At 32.8% G+C, this 21,639-nt stretch overlaps 3 protein-coding genes across 3 annotated transcripts; 1 reads left to right on the top strand and 2 right to left on the bottom strand.

Annotated features, from left to right (window-relative positions):
* Positions 1–1,432: 1,432 nt before the first annotated feature.
* Positions 1,433–6,285, bottom strand: LOC114735452 (putative leucine-rich repeat receptor-like protein kinase At2g19210). Its single transcript, XM_028923143.1, has 13 exons — positions 6,210–6,285; positions 5,595–6,132; positions 4,433–4,905; positions 4,082–4,220; positions 3,929–4,000; positions 3,609–3,680; positions 3,435–3,515; positions 3,056–3,225; positions 2,696–2,934; positions 2,476–2,606; positions 2,322–2,389; positions 2,041–2,230; positions 1,433–1,847 (listed from the first exon to the last, which is right to left on the bottom strand). The coding sequence occupies exons 1-13, from the start codon at positions 6,283–6,285 to the stop codon at positions 1,433–1,435; spliced, it is 2,664 nt and encodes an 887-aa protein (XP_028778976.1).
* A 3,743-nt stretch (positions 6,286–10,028) lies between these two features.
* LOC114735451 (LRR receptor-like serine/threonine-protein kinase IOS1) lies at positions 10,029–14,441 on the bottom strand. Its single transcript, XM_028923142.1, has 13 exons — positions 14,363–14,441; positions 13,747–14,284; positions 13,117–13,583; positions 12,800–12,938; positions 12,648–12,719; positions 12,164–12,235; positions 11,993–12,073; positions 11,612–11,769; positions 11,270–11,514; positions 11,052–11,178; positions 10,894–10,962; positions 10,614–10,803; positions 10,029–10,440 (listed from the first exon to the last, which is right to left on the bottom strand). The coding sequence occupies exons 1-13, from the start codon at positions 14,439–14,441 to the stop codon at positions 10,029–10,031; spliced, it is 2,649 nt and encodes an 882-aa protein (XP_028778975.1).
* A 5,966-nt stretch (positions 14,442–20,407) lies between these two features.
* Positions 20,408–21,136, top strand: LOC114735453 (putative F-box/LRR-repeat protein At5g41840). Its single transcript, XM_028923145.1, has one exon. It carries the CDS (start codon positions 20,408–20,410, stop codon positions 21,134–21,136), a length of 729 nt encoding a protein of 242 aa, XP_028778978.1.
* Positions 21,137–21,639: the final 503 nt, after the last annotated feature.

Below are 21,639 nucleotides of genomic sequence, written 5' to 3'. Positions count from 1 at the left end.
TGGATAGTTTAGAAAAAATTGATAAGTATGAGAAATATATCTTACATTTAGGATCAAGATTAACTCAATAATTAAGTTCTATATTAAGATCTAGAGGAGTATATTGTAAAAGCTCTCCTTTAACATGTAGTATTCAATGGGGAAAAAAAACATGTACTATTTCATAAGTCATAAAAATGAGAGTTATTTATCTGAGTCAATTAACATAAGGACCCCTCCTAGTTCTCATAATTAAGGGAATATTCAGTTGTGGTCCGGTTTGCAAACAGAGAAATATAGCAGTTAATTAGGGTTGAGCCACTTAAGCTCTTTTAATTTTAAATGGGAGGTTGATATATTATAAGGATTATCAAAATAGGAGAATGATGAAATGATTTCATGATGTGAGGTCTTTAGGAACTTCTTTCATAAATTTGAAAAAAAAAAAATTTAACATGACCTTAATACCCTAATGCTCTTTACGGCCAGTGACCAAAGCTCTGGCACTCGCAACCAAGGAATTATTAGTAAGGTTTTGGATTTAAGTATCAGTATAGTGAGTGGACGAGATTTAATTTTTCAAAATAATTTATAAAATACAAATTAAATATGTAAGAAAAATTTTATTTTGACTTTTCAATCAAATTTTTTTTACTAAAATATTGATATTTTAATATACATACGTGAACTGTCATCAATTTATCCGTAAAGCTATATTCATGATTTACAAGTAAAGGTTATCAGCTTGCTTTAATATTTGCTAGTTATAAGTGAAACTTCATCCCGTTTTAAAGGTAAAGGTGAGCTCTTACAACTAAAATTTTCATATTTTTGTTAACCACTTAAATTTACAAGCCAACCTAGTAGAATATTAAATTACAGGATAATATCTATACAAGTCAACCTATTTTTTGTCGTTATTAAAGTACTGTAGTAAATTTTAATTTGAAATGTGGTTTGTAAATTTTAGAGAAAGACTTGTAAATCCAAGAAATTGGCTTGTAATTTAATATTTTCAACATGTGGAGCTATAAATTAAAAATGTTGACTCGTAAACCTCACGGGTTTACTTGTAAACCTGAAAGGTTACCTTGTAAATCATGAAATTTTTCTTGTAAATAATATAATGAGGATTTCTCTTATAAATGGATGATTTTTTTCATATACTATAAGGAAAAGCATAACTTCGGTTAAAGAGCAAAGACTACAACATAGAAACTCTAAACACAGCATAAATGGATGATTTTAATGACTCCCCAACAAAAGCTACTACTTTCAATTCTAAATATAAGATTTAATTTGTATATTTAGGGCTAGGGTGGTATAATATAAGCATACATAGTAAATTAACATAACTATGGCTACTTTTGACAAGCTTGATTTGTCCTTCCTCACATATGTCTTTCTTGCAGAGTTTCACAGTAACTTCATTATTTTTGTATGAGGCAAGCTCCTACCGACCTGAGAGAGAGAATTCTGTAGAACTCATCATAGTCATGGACACTAATTCAGCTGGCTCCCTTGCATTAGCACCATTACGTTGGATTCTGGCTAATTCTGTTGCCAAACACCCTTTTAGCTCTTTCACTACCCCACTCATGGTTGGCCTGTTGTTTGGGTTTGCAGACACACAAGTCATTGCAATTTCCACAGCTCTCCAAGCAGAGTTGCTATCAAATTCTCCACTTAACCTTGAGTCAACAATGGCATTTATATCCCCTTTAGCAACCATGGAGCTAACCCAATCACTTATGTGAGTTTTCTCATGGTTTCCTGATATGGTTGGTAGACTTGTGATTATCTCGAAAAGAACTACTCCAAAGCTATAGACATCACTTTTGTCTATCAATTTGTTTGTTATAAAGTACCTACGAGACAAAAAATAATAAATAACTTACAACATGTTTGTTTTTATGTTGGAAACCACCAAAACCAATGCATTTTCATCGTTTCCAATGTGAAACAAAAATGGACTCAGGATAACTTATTCTCATCATCATTTATCTTTTTGTAATCCAAGAACAAAAAAGATTAAGCAAAATAAGTATTGGAAGAACTTACTCGGGGTCTAGATAACCAAGAGTACCCGCAACAACAGTTGACACATGAGTTCCATCATCAGTTGGGATGATTTTAGATAGACCAAAGTCGGCTATTTTTGCTTTAAATTTTTCATTCAGCAAGATGTTTGAAGATTTTACGTCTCTGTGGATTATAGGTGGCTTACATCCATAATGCAGATACTCCAACCCTAGGCAGAAATTTATAGCAAATTAACATTGAATTAGAAAGATTTGAGCTGTGAAGTTTGAAGACACAAGTAACTTGGTTGATGTTCTAACCTAGTGCTGCATCTAGTGCTATATAAAGTCTGTCTTCCAAGTCAAGAACTTTGAATCGTTGCTTCTTCCTGACAGAATCAAACTTATTCACTTTCTATACTTACTGTTTTCCATTTCTGGACCATTAGTCATTTGAAAAAGGATTTGCTCTAACAAACCTGAAAGGTACTCTTGTAAGTTACCATTAGCCATGTACTCATATATGAGCCCCTTACTAGTTTCCTCATTGCAATACCCAATAAGGGAAGTCAGATTTCTGTGATGAACTCTCAATAAGAGTTTAACCTGAAAAGCAATTTCATATCCATGCTTAACATAACAGCACACTTCTAGATTGAAAACTCATGTGATCTGGGTCCATTGTTCATTTTTACCTCGGCTTGGAATTGCTGATAACCTTGTACCGATGATGAGGAGAGCATTTTAACTGCCACTGGAGTTTCATCAATGTAACCCAAATAAACTGTTCCAAACCCACCTTTTCCAAGAACTGTGCTAAAGTTATTGCTCATTTTGAGGACATCAGAATATGAATATTGCCTATTGATGATTTGCAGAGGTGTGTCCTTTTGTTCATCAACATTGTCAACTCGCTCTGAGGTCTCAAGTGGGCCTATTTCTAATTTTAGATCATAAAAAAGCCTTTTGTTGGTTCTTTCACCTGGTCAACCAAAACTGTGTCTGCGTGTGTGTATGAATGATGTGTGTGTGTGTGTGTGTGTGTGTGTGTGTACATATAGCGGCCTCACCTCTAGGTTTTCTCCTTTTAAGAATAACAAATGTGATTGTCGCAACTATCAGAAGGATCAGAACCCCAGCAACTGATGCCACTATGGGAATGGCAACATTGTTCTCTTTTTTGTTGCACGAAGGAGATTCACATAGATTTGGATTTTGTCCAACACTAACATGGAGAGTCAGAGAAGTAATTATGTTCATTTGTCATTAAATCTTTCAAGTACGCTATAGCTCTATTTTAGACATCAACAAATGTCTTGAGCATTGAGCACCCTGTGTTCAATATGAACATTCGTGTGTTATGTGTTCTAAGTAAATTCATGTAAGAACGAATAATATATTGGACATTAGGATTTCAATATATAAGAGCCATACCTTAGTAATAGCGTACCATCCTTTGATTTTTCAAGCAGATCAGAGGGAACTGTACCTGTGAAATTGTTGCTCTTCAAGTTTCTGCAAAAGCAATCCAGCTACAACATCCTTTTCCATTTACAAAGGTATGATTAAGATCTATTTGTTGTTCATTTAATTAACGAAAAATCTTACAAGCTCTTCAGGTTCTGCAGTTGAGACAGAAAATTAGGCACTACTCCACTTAAGCTATTGTTTGATAAATCCCTGAAACAAGAAATTTTCTACCTTTAATGATCAAGATTATATATCTTACAAAATACCTTTGAGAAATCAATGACAACATTTTAAAAGAAGCTAAGGGTCATTGGATGTTCTGAGCATAAGTTCAAAAAAGAGAGCCCATCTCAAAAGACTTGTATGTTCCCCTTAAACTTATAAACTATACTTCACTTGTGAGGATTCCCGATATAAGACTCATAACATTAGACCAAGTCAGAGTAAAAGGTACTCACAACTTCTCCAGCATGGTGAGATTTGCGATGGAAGGATCTATCTGTCCTGTCAATCCACTTGAAGACAAATTCCTAATTTGCATTTCCAATATTATTAGAAATTCTAATTCAAGTTTCATACAGTAATAACATAAGTTTTCAAAACAAGCTTACAGTGCTGTGATTCTAAAGGAATTCTGACGATTAGAAGTACAATTTAGACCTTCCCATATATAGGCCACTGGACTACATGGATCTCCTTGCCAGTTTCTTGTCACCCCATAAGAAGACTTGATTGTTGCGATCGCATCAACTGTTTCTCAAAAATCCAAGTTAGTCTATACCATGTATATATCTTCTTGACCAGATTCTTTGAAAAACTAAATTTTTTTGGGTGAAATTCTGTCTATAAAATAAAAAGTAGTCTAACACAATCACGAAGAAACAGATAATATGCATATCCAACACGTCTATTCTCGATTCTATCAAATATTTCTTTCAAGAGTTTATATTTGCAGAACATACCATCTCTTTGATCTGTTTCTGACTGGGAAAATTCTCTAACTCTATAAATTTCAATAGCGTTGAGAATGGGAGGGAGGTTTGAATTCTCGGTCTTCTGAAGCCAAATCTGAATTTTTTCCCCACTGATAGATTCGCGGTTTGTCCTAGTGTTTGTGACTCGGTACTTAGGTTCGACGATAAAATAGGGTTCGCCATTGATGGTAACAGTGATTGATCTTGTCTGATTCTTTTCTAATACTTGAAGCTCTGAAAAATGCATGTAAAAAAAGAATTGGTCTGTTGCATCTTCTGGCTCCCATTCTATTTTCATTGGAGCACTTTCATTTATTGGTGTGGCAGCATTTCTCATAACAATGGCTGGTGGTTTGAAAACATTTTGAGTTAAGGATTCTTCAGAAATTGAAGCATTTATTTGCGTCCAGTCTTGGTGGTAGTCATAGATCCAAATGCGATCATAAGCATCATATCTATACCTGTGTCAAAGTCATTCACTTATCGTCAGCCTTACAGAATATGTCCAAGTAAAGACAAAGTAAAGGATCACAAGTTTAGTGCTTGTTTGGCATGACGTTTAGGCTCTCAAAAGCTATGTTAGAAACTGAAAAAGCTTATTGGACCCCTAAAATCATGTTTGGCATAATGCTGGAGTCAAATAACTTTTTTGGCCAAGTTCAAGTCAAAACCAGCCTGTAGAGCTTCTGAAGTCGTCTTTTTAGCTTTTCTTCATATTTAGAACTGTTGAAACTGAATTTTTAATATATCATTTAAACAAGTTTTTGTTGAGCTTATTTTTTGATAAAAATGTTTCTAAATATAAATCACATTATGCTAATTTCTACTCCAAATTTGTTTTACAAAATATAGTTAGGATAAAAATCACTTTTACAAATTTTAATTCCAGCAAACCAATGTTTTCTCTGTGCAGAGAAAGCTCCTTCAATTCAATGTGAAAACTATTTAAACAATTGATTTGGAGCCTATTTGTTGGTTAAGTCAAGAAATAATAATATTTGTTTATTTTTACTTAAAAGAGTACCGTTTAAGTGAAAAAGTGATTTTAAAGAATAATAAGTTCAATTAATCTAGATCTTAACAGTACAACTTAACAAACTCTTTTGAAAGTTCAAAATAGAATTGTGACACATATAAAGAGAGGATTTACCTGTATGAGTTGTTGCTGCCTAAATCCGACCTGAAATGAAGTGACAAGGATCCAAGCTGAGTATTATATACACCATTCCTCATAACCAAGGCCCTTAATTCTATAGCAGAGATGAATGGCGTTCCAGAGCCTGTGTCAACCAGACAGATTTGAATGTAATCTTGTGATGCAACATGTATGATCTCAGGCAGTAATGGCACAGATGCATTGGTTATTTTTACTGTTTCCCACAAGTTAGGCCCAAGATGAAGATCAAAAGTTGGCAACACATTCTGGCCATCATAATTTCCATACAGAAAAGAGACCCTGATCAGATATTTAGAGCCACTTGTGATGCTTATTCTGTAACAGTTTCTTGTTCCCTGAGGAAAGCTCCTTAGGTTCCAAGCTTGCCGTTGAAGCCTACTTTGGAGCTCAGTGGTTATGGCGTTACTCACTCCAGATTCTATGAACTTCTCATCTGATATATAATATATGCCTGTTGTCTCCTCAAAGTAGGTGGACTTTGCAGGTGCCCCACAATCTATGCTTATGAATCCTGAAACATGGAGGCAAACGTTAATTGTCACTAAAATGGTTCAGGTATTAAAGATTGAGTTTTTGGCGGCAAGTTACCTGATTGAGCCTGAGATTGAACCAGAACTGCAAAAACCAGCAGGAGGAAAGAGATGAAGCTCTTTGACAATCCCATCACTCTCTGCTTAGGAAGACAAGAACGTGAGCGACGTTGTTATTACTTATACAAGAAGTTCTGCCCACTTGTGACGTGGTCAATGTCATCACCCTCGTGCCTTAAGGTTGATTTCTTTAAGTAAATCTTAAAATAAATTTGTCTATAAGAATAGGTATAGTCTGAATCACTCGCAGGAAGACAAACAAAATATTTATTATCCTCTCTCTTAGGTGCTCTCCCTTATCTCTGAACGCCCTAGTCATAGCCTTTTGCTCCAAGCAAAAAGGCATTGTGGATGCATCAAGTAAGTGTCTTTGATTAAATTAATACTACCTCCGGTCTTTAATATAAGATCTCGTTTGACTTTTATTATAAGATCTCGTTTGACTTTTATTTTGGTACTAAATATAAGACCCCAATCTACTTTGTCTCTAATATTTATATTTTTTTCCAAGATAGTCCTTCTAACGAGGATAGTTCTAGCCAATACACTTGATTAGTAAGGATATTTTAGAAAAAAACAACACATATGTATTACAAATAACTAACTTAACTTCCTTCCTTAATCTCCTCAAATTAGTCAACTAGCTCTTATAATTAGAATCGGAGGTAGTACTCTTTTACATTGTAAGTCTAAAAGCTAAATAACTAATTTGTAAATAATAAAAAATAATTATTTTTGTTCATAAGTATTGAGAATACAACCTTCGATGATCCCTCAAAAGACTAGGAGCATCGTTTCTATAGAGATTCAGACTTGCAAGACGATAAACCAAATTATTACAAGCTAGTTCAAAAGCACACTTATATAACTCCAGGAGCACCTTGTCTTTACCTTCATCCTTTACAAATAGGCTCGGGCCTGGCGATAGGTTGGAGTAGACTTCGTCATAACCCACACAATGTGGAAACCCTCTTACTATGTACAATTAGTAAGGAAACTTTAATGAAAAATTATAAATTAGGAAGATAAAGTTGATTATCTTGTACTTAGGATTAAAATAAATTTCTTGTCTAACTCCTATATTTATGATTAGAGGAGTAAAAGTAGTTACAAGACTATTTCTATTAATCCTATTTTATGATTCACTTCCCAACATATTTTTACATATTTTACCGGAATAAAAAAAGTCCTAAAACTTAGGGAAAATTTTAAAAAATATCTCTAAAATTTCAAAATCCCAAATCAAGAATAACTACAAAAATGTATTGTCGTTTGCTTTTAAATATTTGTCAATTGTTATTGACATGTAGTGAACAAGATTGATTGAAAATTTTGAAATTCAAATTTATTTTTTGGGATTCTTCCTAAAACTTATTAACTTTGTCTAAAAATTTAACATATATATGTATATAAAAGTTTTGAACTTTATTCTTATTAAATATGCATTACTTATTACTCCTATTTCAATAAAATACACTAATATTTAATGGGATAAAAGAAAAAACTTACGATAAAAAATCAATTATGTGCCTTATAATCACGACCAACAAAAATTATTCTCTCTCATCTTATAAATAGAACTAAAAAGAGTATACCTTAAAAAAATTACTATTGCAAAATTTATTAGCTAAAGGCATTTAAGAACTCAAGTCCATTAACAGGTGCAACTTTATTCCATCTGATGCAACTCCCCCCCCCCCAAAAACTACGTGCAAAACAGAAGGATTGCACCTGCTCAAAATAAGTTGCATATGGGTTCTTAAACAAATTGGAAGTATTTTTGAACAATAAATTTTATAATGAGAATTTTTTTAGAGGTTTTTTTCTTATATTTTATTAAGCGGTTTAAGTTTAGCTTTTTCTTTTTTTAATTTGACCAACTCTTTAACGTTGTTTAGTTGATATGACAGTGATATTATTGAAGAAAATTAAGTTGAAGGCATTATCGTATGAACACTATATAATATATATATTAATTATTAAGAGAGGCATAAACAGCTTGTATGAACACTACACACACAGAGTACGTAATATAGCAATTCTTTAATCATTAAAACCATGCAATTTCAACAACTTCAGAGGAATTTGTCAAATGGTTCCAGAGAGAAAACATAGGATTGGTAGTGATAGGCGATAGCAATTTACGTACATTAAACTGACCTGAGATTAATAAAATGCATTAGTCAACTTGATTATCGTCGTTTAATTGAAAATTTGCAGCGACTTTGATTTTACTCTCTCCATTCTGCAACTAATTTTGTTTCAGATGTTTTATATTTGGAACCGTGCATATAATTCTAAACAAAATAATTAATGTGCATACGTGTAATGGTGGTTAAATTAATGAATTATTAATATAAAATTTGTTATAATTAATCCGCATGTATCTTTAGCTGAAAAAGTCCCTAATCTCATCAATCTAAAGCATTGAAATTTTCTCTTTTATTATAACACACTGTTATCCTCTCGCTTGAGACAATTCTGTTCGACTTATTGTTAAAATCATTTAAAACTTGTTTTCATATGAAAAACAAAATTAACATTTGCATGCCTTCCCTGCTTTGCAAGTCATTGTAATATAAAATACTTTTCTTGTCCTTAATATAAGACCTATTTAATTAATTTTATGAGATTAAGAAAATTAGATAAGTTAGTTAATTATAAAAAATATGACATTTTTTTCTTCTAAAACACCATAATCATCTTCCTTAATATCATTCCTCCCTCTTTTACTTGATTATGTTTGAGAGAGTATCAATAGGGATAATTTAGAAAAAAACAGATAAATATAAGAAATATGTCTGATATTTAAGATCAAAATCAACTCAACAATTAGATTCTATATTAAGGACCAAAAGATATCAGTTACTCTTCCGGTCCTAAATATAAAACCCTTTTACACACTTAAAAAAAAAGTCTTATATTTAGGACCAAAGGAGTAGTTCATTGTCCTCAAATAATAGATTTTTAATATATATAACTATTTTTCATAATAATTTGACCTCTTCGACCCTTGATGACTTGTGGTTGATTAACTCGTTTTACCTACTCAACGTTATTAATATTTTGTTATGTTCCAATGCTTACATATGTAAATAAAATTAAACTTGCTGTATCAAAAAACAAAAAAAGTTAATCTTTCATGCTCAACCAATATCTTTTCATTAATGTGGATATTTCAACATATATAAAATATCATTATCAAACGCCACATTTTGATTATCAATTTCGTTAGTTCATCATATTTAAAAAGTATTTAAATTCCATTAATGGCTTGGATTCTTCCCTTTTCTAAATTATTTAACCAAAACACCAAAGTCATTGAACAAAACTAACTACAAGAATAGGTAAATGCATATCCTGTGAAATATCGTTTTATTAGTATAAAACCTTTATTCATCTAATGCCCTTTTTGGATTAATATTATCTACAGTTACAGTGATAGATAACACAAACGCGCATCATTTAGCTTTTTTGTTGCAACAACGTTAAATCACCAACGTAAATTATGTAGACAAGCATTGCATTCCCCACATCCAAATAGTTTCAACATAATATATGAGGTAAATATATATACATTGCTTTTCATATTCATTATAATTTAAATTCCTGATTCTCCAGCACACAGATTGACATGGGAATTATAAACATTTAATGACAGAACCTATATATTCACTGAAGGAATATAATATGTGATTAGTTGGTTTCATCCAGAATTTTTCCTTACATATATATACATACACACACACATATATATACCCTATATGGAGATTCTCGCACAATAACTTCATACTTCTTTTATGAGGCAAGCTAGCTACTACCTGACCAAGGGAGAGGATTCTATTGTCATATTCAAGGACCCTAATTCATCTGAGTCTCCCATATCTGCACCACTACTGTGGTTGGTTCTGGCTACTTCTGTTGCCAAACACTCCTTTAGTTCATTAACTACCTCACTCATGGTTGGCCTGTTGTTGGGTTTTGGAGACACACAAGTCATTGCCATTTCCACAACTCTCCAAGCGGAGTTACTATCAAAGTCTCCACTTAGTCTTGAGTCAACAACGGCCTTTATATCTCCTTTAGCAACCATGGAGCTAACCCATTGACTTATGTGAGTTCTCTCATGGTTTCTAGATATGGCTGCCTGACTTGTGATTATCTCGAAAAGAACTACTCCAAAGCTATAAACATCACTTTTCTCTGTCAATCTGCTTGTTATATAGTACCTACAAGGCAAAGAACATATAACTTAGAGCGTGTTTGTTTTCACATTAAATGGACTGTGATTTTCAATATGAATCAAATACACGCTTAGATTAACTTATTCTCACTGCCATTTTTTCTCTTTCGTAACACAAGACAGAAAATATTAAGCAAAATGATTATTGGAAGGACTTACTCAGGATCTAAATAACCAGGAGTTCCTGCTACAACAGTTGATACATGAGTTCCATCATCAGTTAAGATGGTTTTAGATAGGCCAAAGTCAGCTATTTTTGCTTTGAATTTTTCATTCAGCAAGATGTTTGAAGATTTTACATCTCTATGGATTATAGGTGGCTTACATCCATTATGCAAATACTCCAACCCTGGGCCAAAATTTACAGCAAATGACATCGAATTAGAAGGATTTGAGGATTGAAAATTGAAGACGCAGATAACTTGGTTCAAGTTCTGACCTAGTGCCGCATCCAATGCTATACAAAGTCTGTCTTCCCAAGTCAAGAACTTTGAGTTGCTGCTTTTTCCTGCAAAATCAAGCTCCTTAACTTTCTATACTTATTGTTTTCCATTTCTAGACTATCAGCTATTTGGAAAAGGAATTGCACTAACAAACCTGAAAGGTAATCTTGTAAGTTACCATTAGCCATATACTCATATATGAGCCCTTTATGGGTTTTTTCATTGCAATACCCAACAAGGGAAGTAAGATTTCTGTGATGAACTCTCATTAAAAGTTTAACCTGTAAAGCAATTTCACATACATACTTAAACATAAAAACATATACTTTTCAATTAAAAAGTCATGTGATTTCGGTCCATTGTCATTTTTACCTCGGCTTGGAATTGTTGATAACCTTGAACGGATGATGAAGAGAGCATTTTAACTGCTACAGGAGTTTCCTCAACGTAACCCAAATAAACTGCTCCAAAGCCGCCTTTTCCGAGAATTATACCGAAGTTATTGGTTATTTTGTGGACATCAGAATATGAGTATTGTCTGCTTATGGCCTCCAGAGATGTGCCTTTTTGTTCTTCAACCTTTTCAACTTTCTGTGAGGTCTCAATTGGAGCTGTTCCTAATTTGAGATCATAAAAAAGCTTGTGGTTGGTGTTTCACATGATGAACCAAAATTGTGCTTGCGTATATGTGTGAATCATAAGCAGCAGCCTCACCTCTTTGTTGTCTTCTTTTAAGGGTAAAAAATATGATTGCCACAACTGCCAGAAGGATTAGAGCTCCAACAATTGATACTACTATGGGAATAGTAACATTGTTCTTTTCGTTGTTGTTGCACGAAGGAGATTCACATAGATATGGATTCTGTCCAACACTAATATATAGAGAGTCGCATAACTTATTATGATCATTTGTCAATAAATATTGCTAGTATCTATAGCTCTGTCTTAGACATCATAAATGCCCATGCAAAGAAAGAAGTTAATTTTCCTAGTATAGAGATTAAGAGATATAATAGAAACATTCATGTGCTATGTGTCCTAAATTCAATGTAAAACTGATTTTTTTGGACATTAGGATTTCAAATTGAGCCATACCTTAGCGACAGGGTACCTTTCTTTGATTTCTCAAGCAGATTAGAGGGAACTCTACCTGTCAAGTTGTTGTTCTCCAGGTTTCTGCAAAAGCAATATCCAGCTACAACATCCTTTGCCATTTTCAAAGCTATGAGATCTGACTGTTGTTCAATTAATTAGTAAACTACTTACAAGATCTTGAGGTTCTGTAGTTGAGCCAGAGAATTAGGCACTGCTCCATTTAAGCTGTTGTTTGATAAATCCCTGAAACAAGAAAGTTTCTTCCCTTCAGGATCAAGATTATACTACCTCCGGTCCTAATTATAAGAGCCAGTTGACTAATTTAAGGAGATTAAGGAAGTAAGTTGAGTTAGTTATTTGTCCTAAATAGGTATTATCTTTCCTAAAATATCCTTGTTAATCAAAGTGTATTAACTAGAACTCTTATTATTAGAAGGGTTACTTTGGAAAAAAATGTATAAATATGATAGACAAAGTGGATTGGGGTCTTATATTCAAGACCAAAATAAAAGTCAAACAAGGTCTTATATTAAGAACCGGAGGTAGTATATCTTGTGGAACCTAGCTTTAAGAAATCAATAAAAACATCTTAAAAGAACGGTTGTTGGAAGGAAGGATGTGTGTTTCCCATCAATCCAGAATGAAAAGCACTCACAACTTCTCCAGCATGGTGAGCTTTGAGATGGAAGGATGTATGTTTCCTTTCAATCCACTTGAAGACAAATCCCTGATGTGCAGTTCCAATGTTATTAGTTCTCATTCAAGTTTCATATGGTAATGACATTAATTTTGGGAAAACAAGCTTACAGGGCTGCGATTCTAGGAGAATTCTTGCCATTATAAGTACAATTTAGACCTTCCCAAACGTAGGCCTTAGGACTACATGGATCACCTTGCCAATTTCTTGCTACCCCATAAGAAGACTTGATTGTTGTGATTGCATCAACTATTTCTCAAAAATGCAAGTTAGTATGTACCATGTATATATATCTTCTTGACCAGATTCTTTAAGAAACTGAAGAATATTTAGGTGAAATTGAGTCTATAAAATAAAAAGTAGCCTAACTCAATCACACAGAAAAAGATAACATGCATCTGTAAAAGTTTATGTTTGCAGAACATACCATCTTCTTGCTCTGTTTCTGATTGCGAAAATTCTTTAAATGTATAAATTTCAAGAGCATTGAGGATAGGTGGAAGGGTTGAATTCTCGGTCTTCTGAAGCAAAATTTCAATTTTTTCTCCACTCGTGATGTTGAATACAGTGGATATGACTTGGTACGGAAGGACAACATTTGCAAGAAAATTACCATTGATGGTAATATTGAATGATCTTGTCTGATTCTTTTCTAAAACTTGAAGCTCTAAAAAATGCATGTATACATACGCTTGGTCTGTTGCGTCTTCTAGCTCCCAGTGTGCTTGCATTGGAGCACTTTCATTTACTGGTGTCGCAGCATTACTCATAACAATGGTTGGTGGATTGTAATAATTTTGAAATAAGGAATTTTCAGAAATTGAAGCATTAATTTGTGTCCAGTTTTGGTGATAGAAATATCCCCAGCCTCGATCATAAGCATCATAACTATACCTGTGTCAACGCCATTCTCTTATCAGCTTTACAGAATATTTTTGATGTAAAGATGAAGTAAAAGATCACAATGTTTACATAATAACATTTTCAAAAACCAAATCTTCAGAGTACAGCTGAACCAACTCTTTTAAAAGTAAAAATAAACAAAGAAAGGATTTACCTGTATGTTTTGTTGCTGGTTGAGCCTAAATCCAACCTCTGGGCAAGTGACAAGATTCCTGAGTGGATATCATAAATACTGCCCACCAAAGTCCTCAATTCTATAGCAGAGATAAATGGGGTTCCAGAGCCTGTGTCAACCAGACAGAGTTGAATGTAATCTAATGATGGAACATGTATGATCTCAGGGACTACTTCAGATGATGAATTGGTTATTTTCACTGTCTTCCACAAGTTAGGCCCAAGATGAAGATCAAAACTCGGTAAATCATTCCCGCCATCATAATTCCCGTACACAAAAGTAGCCCTGATCAGATATTTAGATCCACTTTTGATGTTTATTCTGTAACAGTTTCTTGGTCCTTGAGGAAAACTTCTCAGGTTCCAAACTTGCCGTTGATATGTACTTTGGATATCATTGGTTATCGATTTACTCACTCCAGAGTCTATGAACTCCTCATCTGATATGTAATGTATGCCTGTTGTCTTCTCAGTGTAGTTGGACTTGGCAGGTGCCCCACAGTCTATGCTTATGAATCCTGAAACGTAGAGGCAAAAGGTTAATTCTTATTAATTAGTATTGTGCATTTAAGTTTGAGTCTTTGCTGGCAAATTACCTGATTGATCCTGAGACTGAACCAGAACTACAAAAACCAGACAACCTACGAGAAAAGAGAAGCTCTTTGACATTCCCATCACTTTCTGAAGCTTCCCAGTTGCTTGGGAAGACAAGAACGTTAGCGACATTGTTATTAGTTGTTGTTACTTGTACAAGATAGAGTTCTGCACACTTGTGACGTGGCCATTGTCATCACTCAGGTGGCATTGGGTTTGCTTCTTTGAAAATTTCTTAAATGGATTTGTTTATAGAATAGGCAGACTTAATTAATCGCAGTTAAGTAGATTACACACACACAGGCACACACACACATATATATATGCATATATAAAACATAAAATAAACTTTGTGACTAAATTAAACTCACTTGAACATTTGTTTTTAATCTATGTTGTATTATACTACCTCCGGTCTATAAACAAGGTCTTACAATTAGGACGGGACAGTATATAAACTTCAAAAAGTGAGCTATGTTTGCATCCAATGCATGACAACTAGACAGTGATAATATTAATGAAGTCTCTTTGGTGTGAAATAGTTGTTTTCCTTCGATTCATTGATATATTCTTTAAATAAAAAAAAGGCATAAAAAATTAATTTGCACTCCTGTTTAACGGTTTTTTAAAAAAGAAAACATATTAACTATTGTCTTAATTTTATAAAATATTATCTTACAAATAGAAATATTAAAACCTTTTTTTTAAATATCTTACGTATAGAAACAAATATATTATGGCCTGGTCAAAGCATTTCATTCCAAGCGCGCGCGCGCGCACAGTTTATTATGTGGTTAGTTTTTCTTTTTAAGTTGACCAAATATTTAGTGCTGTTTGTTTGATGTCAAATATATATTTTATTATTGAAGAAGATTAAGTAGAAGGATTTCATCGTATAGTCTTAAATAAGCAAACTTGATAAATTTTTTAGAGCTGGGCAGAAATAGCTGGTATGAACACTATATATATATAGAGAGAGAGAGAGTACGTAACATAGAAATTATTTAATCACTAAAAACAGGTGATTTCAACAAAAGTCTTGAGAGGAATTTGTCAAATGTAGGATTGGATAGTGATAGGCGATGACAATTTTTGAAGTGGACTTTATATTAAAATGCATCAATCAACTTCTCATCATCGTCATTTAATTAAACTATTTGTAGTAGCGTTTTGTCTTGTTTTAAATCTAGATTAATTTTGACCTACGCCGCGTGCATGTTATTTTTTGTAGTTGTAAGAAAATAATATAATTAATGTACTAGGACAGTTAGATTTATGAATTATTATAAATTTTATATAAAATGAATTGCTACACAATATTAATTAAGAAGAGCATATCTTCAGCTAAAAAACTAATAAGCATAAAGCATACTCATCTGAACCTATTTGAACCTATTTATAAGTCACTTCTAATATATTTTATATAGACCAAGAAAAATCTTAAATTTCGTTAACTTTTATTTAAAATTTAATAACTTTTCAATTTTATCCTATTTAGTGTATATTATACTCTATGAAAATAAAGTCAGTACAATAATAAATGAAAAGATAAAATCATATACTTATATAAAAAAATTTCTATATCTACGTTATAAATAGGACTAAAAACTCTCTTCTCTTTCTATCATATAAATAGTAGTAAAGGAGTACCAATCTATCAAGTTATTGAAAACTTAGTTTATATGATAAACTTTCAAGCCTCGTTTGCTTGGCATATATATGAGACATTGCAATACATAAAATATCATTTTGCCACAAAGCAGTTTGGTGATTGGCTGATCAATCTGCGAAAATAATATATTTTTAATGAATCAATATTTTTCATAATAATTTGACCCCTTTCATTAACCTATTCGACTTTGACGAAAATTTTTTAATTGGCCTATATTCCACCTGTAATTTTTAATTTCCTCGACTTTTTCAACCCCATTTCAACAACTCTACACTACTAAAATTTTATTATACTACAAACATATTTAATGCTTGATATAAAAAGACAAGGTTTAGTTTCCATCTTACTGAGGGGAAAACGACATTTCAAGACCCTCTAGAAGCATTAATAACAGCTAAGAATCTTGATTTTTTTTTTTTTTTGCCGTGAAAGAATCTTGAAATTTTGAAAGAGTACTAACTAAAAGGAGACTATAGGCTTGTTTGGTTTCTTATTTTGAAAATAATTTTTTGTTTTTAAAAACAGAAAAAAAAATTTGTTTGGTAATTTGTTTTTAGTTGATTGTTTTAAAAAACAAAAAACAGTAATATAGTTTTAAAAACCAAAACAACTTTTACATGTTTTTTTTTTGTTTTCTTGTTTTGATCTTTCGTTTTGAAAATTCTGAAGAATTTTTTCTCTTCTCACTTACTATCCACTATTTATCATATCAGCGACAACTATCACCTAGCTATCAAAATTTTCCTCAATTAATTTTTTTCAGCACTCTTATTTTATATTTACGCTACGATGCTCTATTTTTTTCGATTTTTTTTAGTATTCATGTTCAATATTTTTGGTTGCGTGGTTCAGCATTTCACCTACAAATTAATTACAGTGCAGCTCAACTTTTAGTCATTAATTTATGTCCGATTGATCTTATTTATTGATTTCTAAATATGTTAATTGCGAATTCAAGTTTCAATGTAAAATTACTCGTAAATTTAAAAGGTGACTATTGTTTACTGGAATTGATCAAAATGTTGTTTTGAATATGTAGATTTAACGAGAAAATAAGTGTCATATACAGTTCGGCAATAAAGAAAAGGAGAGTATATATAGTTTAGCATCTTCATTATATTAATAGAAAAGTGAGAAAATATTTTTAAAAAGTAACCATGCACATATGATTTATATTGAGTATATAGACTTTTTTCCTTTTGCCATTAGAGTATACAGTAAGCTTTAACATGCTGGGTTATTCATCAATTAATTGTAAAAAATGTGATTCATCATTTATTTATTGGCCTCAGTAATGTAGGCCTTGTTTTAATGATTCAGGGAAAACTTGCTGATGGCCCAGTTAAAAAAGGTGAATAAAAACCAAAAAAAAATTCTCGGCTGAGTTGGATCTATCTCGAAAGCGAGTATGGCATGTTCTAAAACCATGGACCTGTAGTGGGTTTATAGTCTGTTCTTCTTGGCTCAGGTGTTTGAGGAACAAATGGGTCTTCATCAATAGGATCTTCAACTGTAGGATCTGGCTGGACCATTGCTACTTTAGAGATATCAGCATGATATATCTCCGGATCAGAGTTAGAACTGTATTCAATAGAGGAATCAGACTCAGGTTCAGAGGTTCCATCTGTTGATGACTGATCTTTATCCACAGTTTGGAAAGTGGCTATGGTTTTGTTTGGATCTGCAACTTCTTTTTTTTTCTCTGTCTGGAGGAGGAGTTTGTTTTGGTGGAGATGATGGTGGAGTTCTTATTACAACTCCTTGAGAGGACGGTGTTGGTTCAATAGGTTTAGTATATGAGGATGATGGGTAGAAAAGTCTTTCAGATGAAGGGAAGTGAGGTGGTCTTACTGGGGGTCTGGGAGGAGGGTTTGGCTGGACAGGTGAAAGAGTGGGTTGTCGTGATTTTCTCAACTGTCTTAAAATAGGATAAGACATTTTGAAAACCTTGCTATAATCAGATTCTCTGGGATAAGAAAGAGATGATGTTGGGTATGTAGGAAGTTGGAAACCAGACGGATAAGATGGATAAGGGTCATAGATGGTTTGTGAATGATCCTTTGCGATGTCTGACTCGATTCTTTGCAAATCCTTTCGGATTTGTGACAGTTCTTGCTCTTTTCTGGTAAATTCTGGTCCAATATATCCCTTCTCGATAAATTGCTTTAAATCTGCATCCAGTTGGTAAGCCTGAGAAGTCAGAGTCATATAAAGCTGCTTGACTTGATCAGAGACCTGGTCAAGTCTGCTCGTCAGAGTATCAGTTCTAAGAGTTAGCAGGTCAAGCTTTGAATCAATCTTTGTCAGAGTTCTATTCTGGCCGATCGCATTTTAAAAATTAAACTTAATATGTTAGCATTTAGTAAGGTTTTATAGCATTCAAAAGCTCAATATTATTCCTCCAGACCTATTTAACTAATTTGATTAGATGAAGGAAGTTATGTAAATTAATTAATTATAAGAAATATGACATGTTTTTTCTAAAACACCATAATCATCTTTCTTAATATCCTATCTCCCTCACTTACTTGATTATGGTTGAGGGAGTATCCATAGGGATAATTTGGAAAAAATGATAAATATGAAAAATAAGTATTAGTTTATGACCCAATTAACTTAAAAATGAGGTCTTATATTAAGGATTAGAGGACTATCATTTTTTGCTAACGGTTCTAGTGTTAGAAGACTAAAAATTTACTTTTTAAAGTTAAGGGATCAAAATAAAACCTTATATAAAATTAGAAAAGTAAAAGTATATTTTAGCCTAAATCTTATATTTAAGGTAGGAGTACTTCGCTCTAGGTTCTCCCTTTAGGGTTTCTTTCCATGGTGAGAAGACATATATACTACGTTCTGTTTTAATTATAAGATCTTGTTTATAGTTTATAAATGAGATTTTATAATTAGAACTAAAGCAATATCTATACACACATACATACACATATATGTATATAACTCGGCTGCGTAATTATCGGGTTTCTTTCCCGTTCTCTCTTTTCTTCTTCTTCGTCGCCGAAGAATGAGAAAAAGGAGACGTGGAAGAGCCGAGTTTGAGCAATAATATCTATGAAGAGATGGAAAGAGATTCTCCTCCAACATGAATCCTCGGCATCAGCAAGAAGCTCTAGATCAATCTGGACTGTCATCTCACATTAGATTAAGACAAGCAAATGCAACAAGTACTGAAAGAAGATGGCAGTGCTAATTCAAAGGCATTGAGATATTACCCAAAAAAAAAAAGATTGAGACTTTTTATCAAAACAAGGTAAAAGTTCGGATTCATAAATGATAGTTTTTGAGAAAATAAAATACATTTTTATATGTCGACTGCTTTTTGATCGATTTTAACAATTTTTTCTGATTACCCTATTGTTATCATTTCCGTCTCATATATAAGTTTTGAAGAAGTAAGATTAATGGGAAAATAAACTAAATATACTCCTCTTGGTTATCTATCATTCACTAAAATTAAGAAAAACTTTAAATCTCATTATCATTAACCTTATTGTAAAATATAATAATTTTTCAACTTTACTCTCATTTAATATTCACTATATTCCAATAGTATAAGGTTTACACAATAATAAATAAAATATAAATTTGCATATTCATATTAAAAATTTAACTATATAACTTATAAATAAGATTAAAATAAAAATTCTTTCTCTACATTATAAATATGATGATAACATTATTTTTTTAGAACAACTAAAATCGAACATATATACTTAGTTCTTTAATTTTACACAATTTTAATTTGATCCCTTAACTTTAAAAAATATATTTAATTTTTTTAATTTAAAATTATTAGTCTCAAATGATAATTTTTTGTGACAATGTTGTTTTGAAAATTAAATTTAATATGTTACATTTTAAGAATTTTGTACCATTCAAGATATGATATCTTTATTTTTTTAATTAACGATTTTAACCTTAATTAAAAAATATACATAGCCCACAACTAAATATATACTATTTTTCAGAAGTTTTTAGCATATTCATCCCACCAATTAATTGGTGAATTAAATGAGCCGAAAAACATTGAATATCGTAGGCTGTGTCGTAAATAGTATTTAATATGATGAACATACGTTGCCAAAAGCAGAAAAGATATCAGCTGATGACATTATCCCAAAAAGAGAAAAAAATCAGACACAGCCCAGATATTTTGAATGGACATTGTGTCTCTCACGTGTTTGCTAATAAGTCTATATAATAAAAAATTTCTACAAATCCTAAAATATTAGTCCGTTCATTTTCTTAGGTTTAGTGTCCTCTTGTCTAGGGCTTTACCAAATTCAAAGTCTAGGTCTTCACTCTAATCAGCAGCTAGCTCTTACAGTAGTACTAACAACAAGCTTAGACTGACCTGACCATGGCTCCCAGAAGCAAGCCGCGCAAAAAAGCTCACAAGCTCGGTGGCTCCGATGGGATTTTCCAATTTCCGGAGGCGATTCTGCAGAAAATCTTCTTCTTCTTACCCGTAGAAGACGCAGTATCACTATCAGCTGCTTCCAAGACTTGGCGAAATGTCTGGACTTCACTTCCAATCCTCAACCTAAGATTAGATCACAACGAATATGTCACTTTCGAGAGCTTCGTCTCTTCAGTCGAAGACTCCTTGTCAATCCTAAGATCTCGCAAAGCAAAAATTGAGAGCTTCTTTTTGACGATTGATCCGCAGGAAAAAGAGGGTTCGGACTTGGAATCTCACCTCCATGACTGGCTTACTTTAATTATGAAAAACTATGTCAAGGAGATAGAACTTAGGGTTTCTGAATCTCCGAACGACATTTTCTACACTATACCCCAATCAGTTTTCACTTCGAAATCTTTAGTCAAACTTCAGCTGATAGGTTGCAAATTTCCGGCTGACATTTTATTCTCTGATGGTGGTGGTGATCGAAAGAAATCCAGGAGGCGTCGTCATGAATTTCTCTGTCTTAAAGAGATAATTCTTGAGGATGTTGTTGCTCGTGATGATCAAATCAAGGAACTTGTGAATCATTCTAAGAACTTTCTTGAGAAGCTGACCATTAAAACGTCTCCTGCAATGGAACTTCTGAGTCTCGAATTCTTCTTAAAGCTTAGTTTTTTGAAGTGAATGTTAAAACATTGCGTGTAGCTCAGGCTATGAATCTGGATACGATGGTTCTATATGGGCTTCATAGATTATATGCTTCTGATGTATGGAACATAAAGACACTGAGATGCTTAACATGGCACACAAGGGCCTACCAATGGATCAAAGCATTTATATCCATACTCCCACTTCTGGAGACGATCCAAATGTTTATGGTTCGTAATGAGAAGATTCAGATTCGAAGTGATTCTCTTAAGAGTTTTTTTTGTGTGAAGGTCAGAGATTTGAGGAGCCTATAGAAGTTGAGGTTGATGCTCCGAGACTAAGCAAAATCTATTTCACTGGGTTTTCTTTTCTGAGATTACAATGTTGAGACGGAGTCCCAGAGTTGAGCTTCATCATTTTGGTCATTCTTCTGGTGGCATTGATAGCTCTCAACTTTACAGGCTTGGAAAGTTTTCACAAAACGTGATCCACCCACTGCTACAAATACACTTGCATAAGATTTTTATTGAGGTATGTGA

The sequence above is a fragment of the Neltuma alba genome, unplaced genomic scaffold (assembly GCF_004799145.2).
Source record: "Neltuma alba isolate B1F8T4 unplaced genomic scaffold, ASM479914v2 tig00013208_pilon, whole genome shotgun sequence".
Taxonomy (NCBI): Eukaryota; Viridiplantae; Streptophyta; class Magnoliopsida; order Fabales; family Fabaceae; genus Neltuma; species Neltuma alba.
Note: the sequence above shows the minus strand (reverse complement) of the source record. Positions and strands in the feature narration are given on the sequence as shown.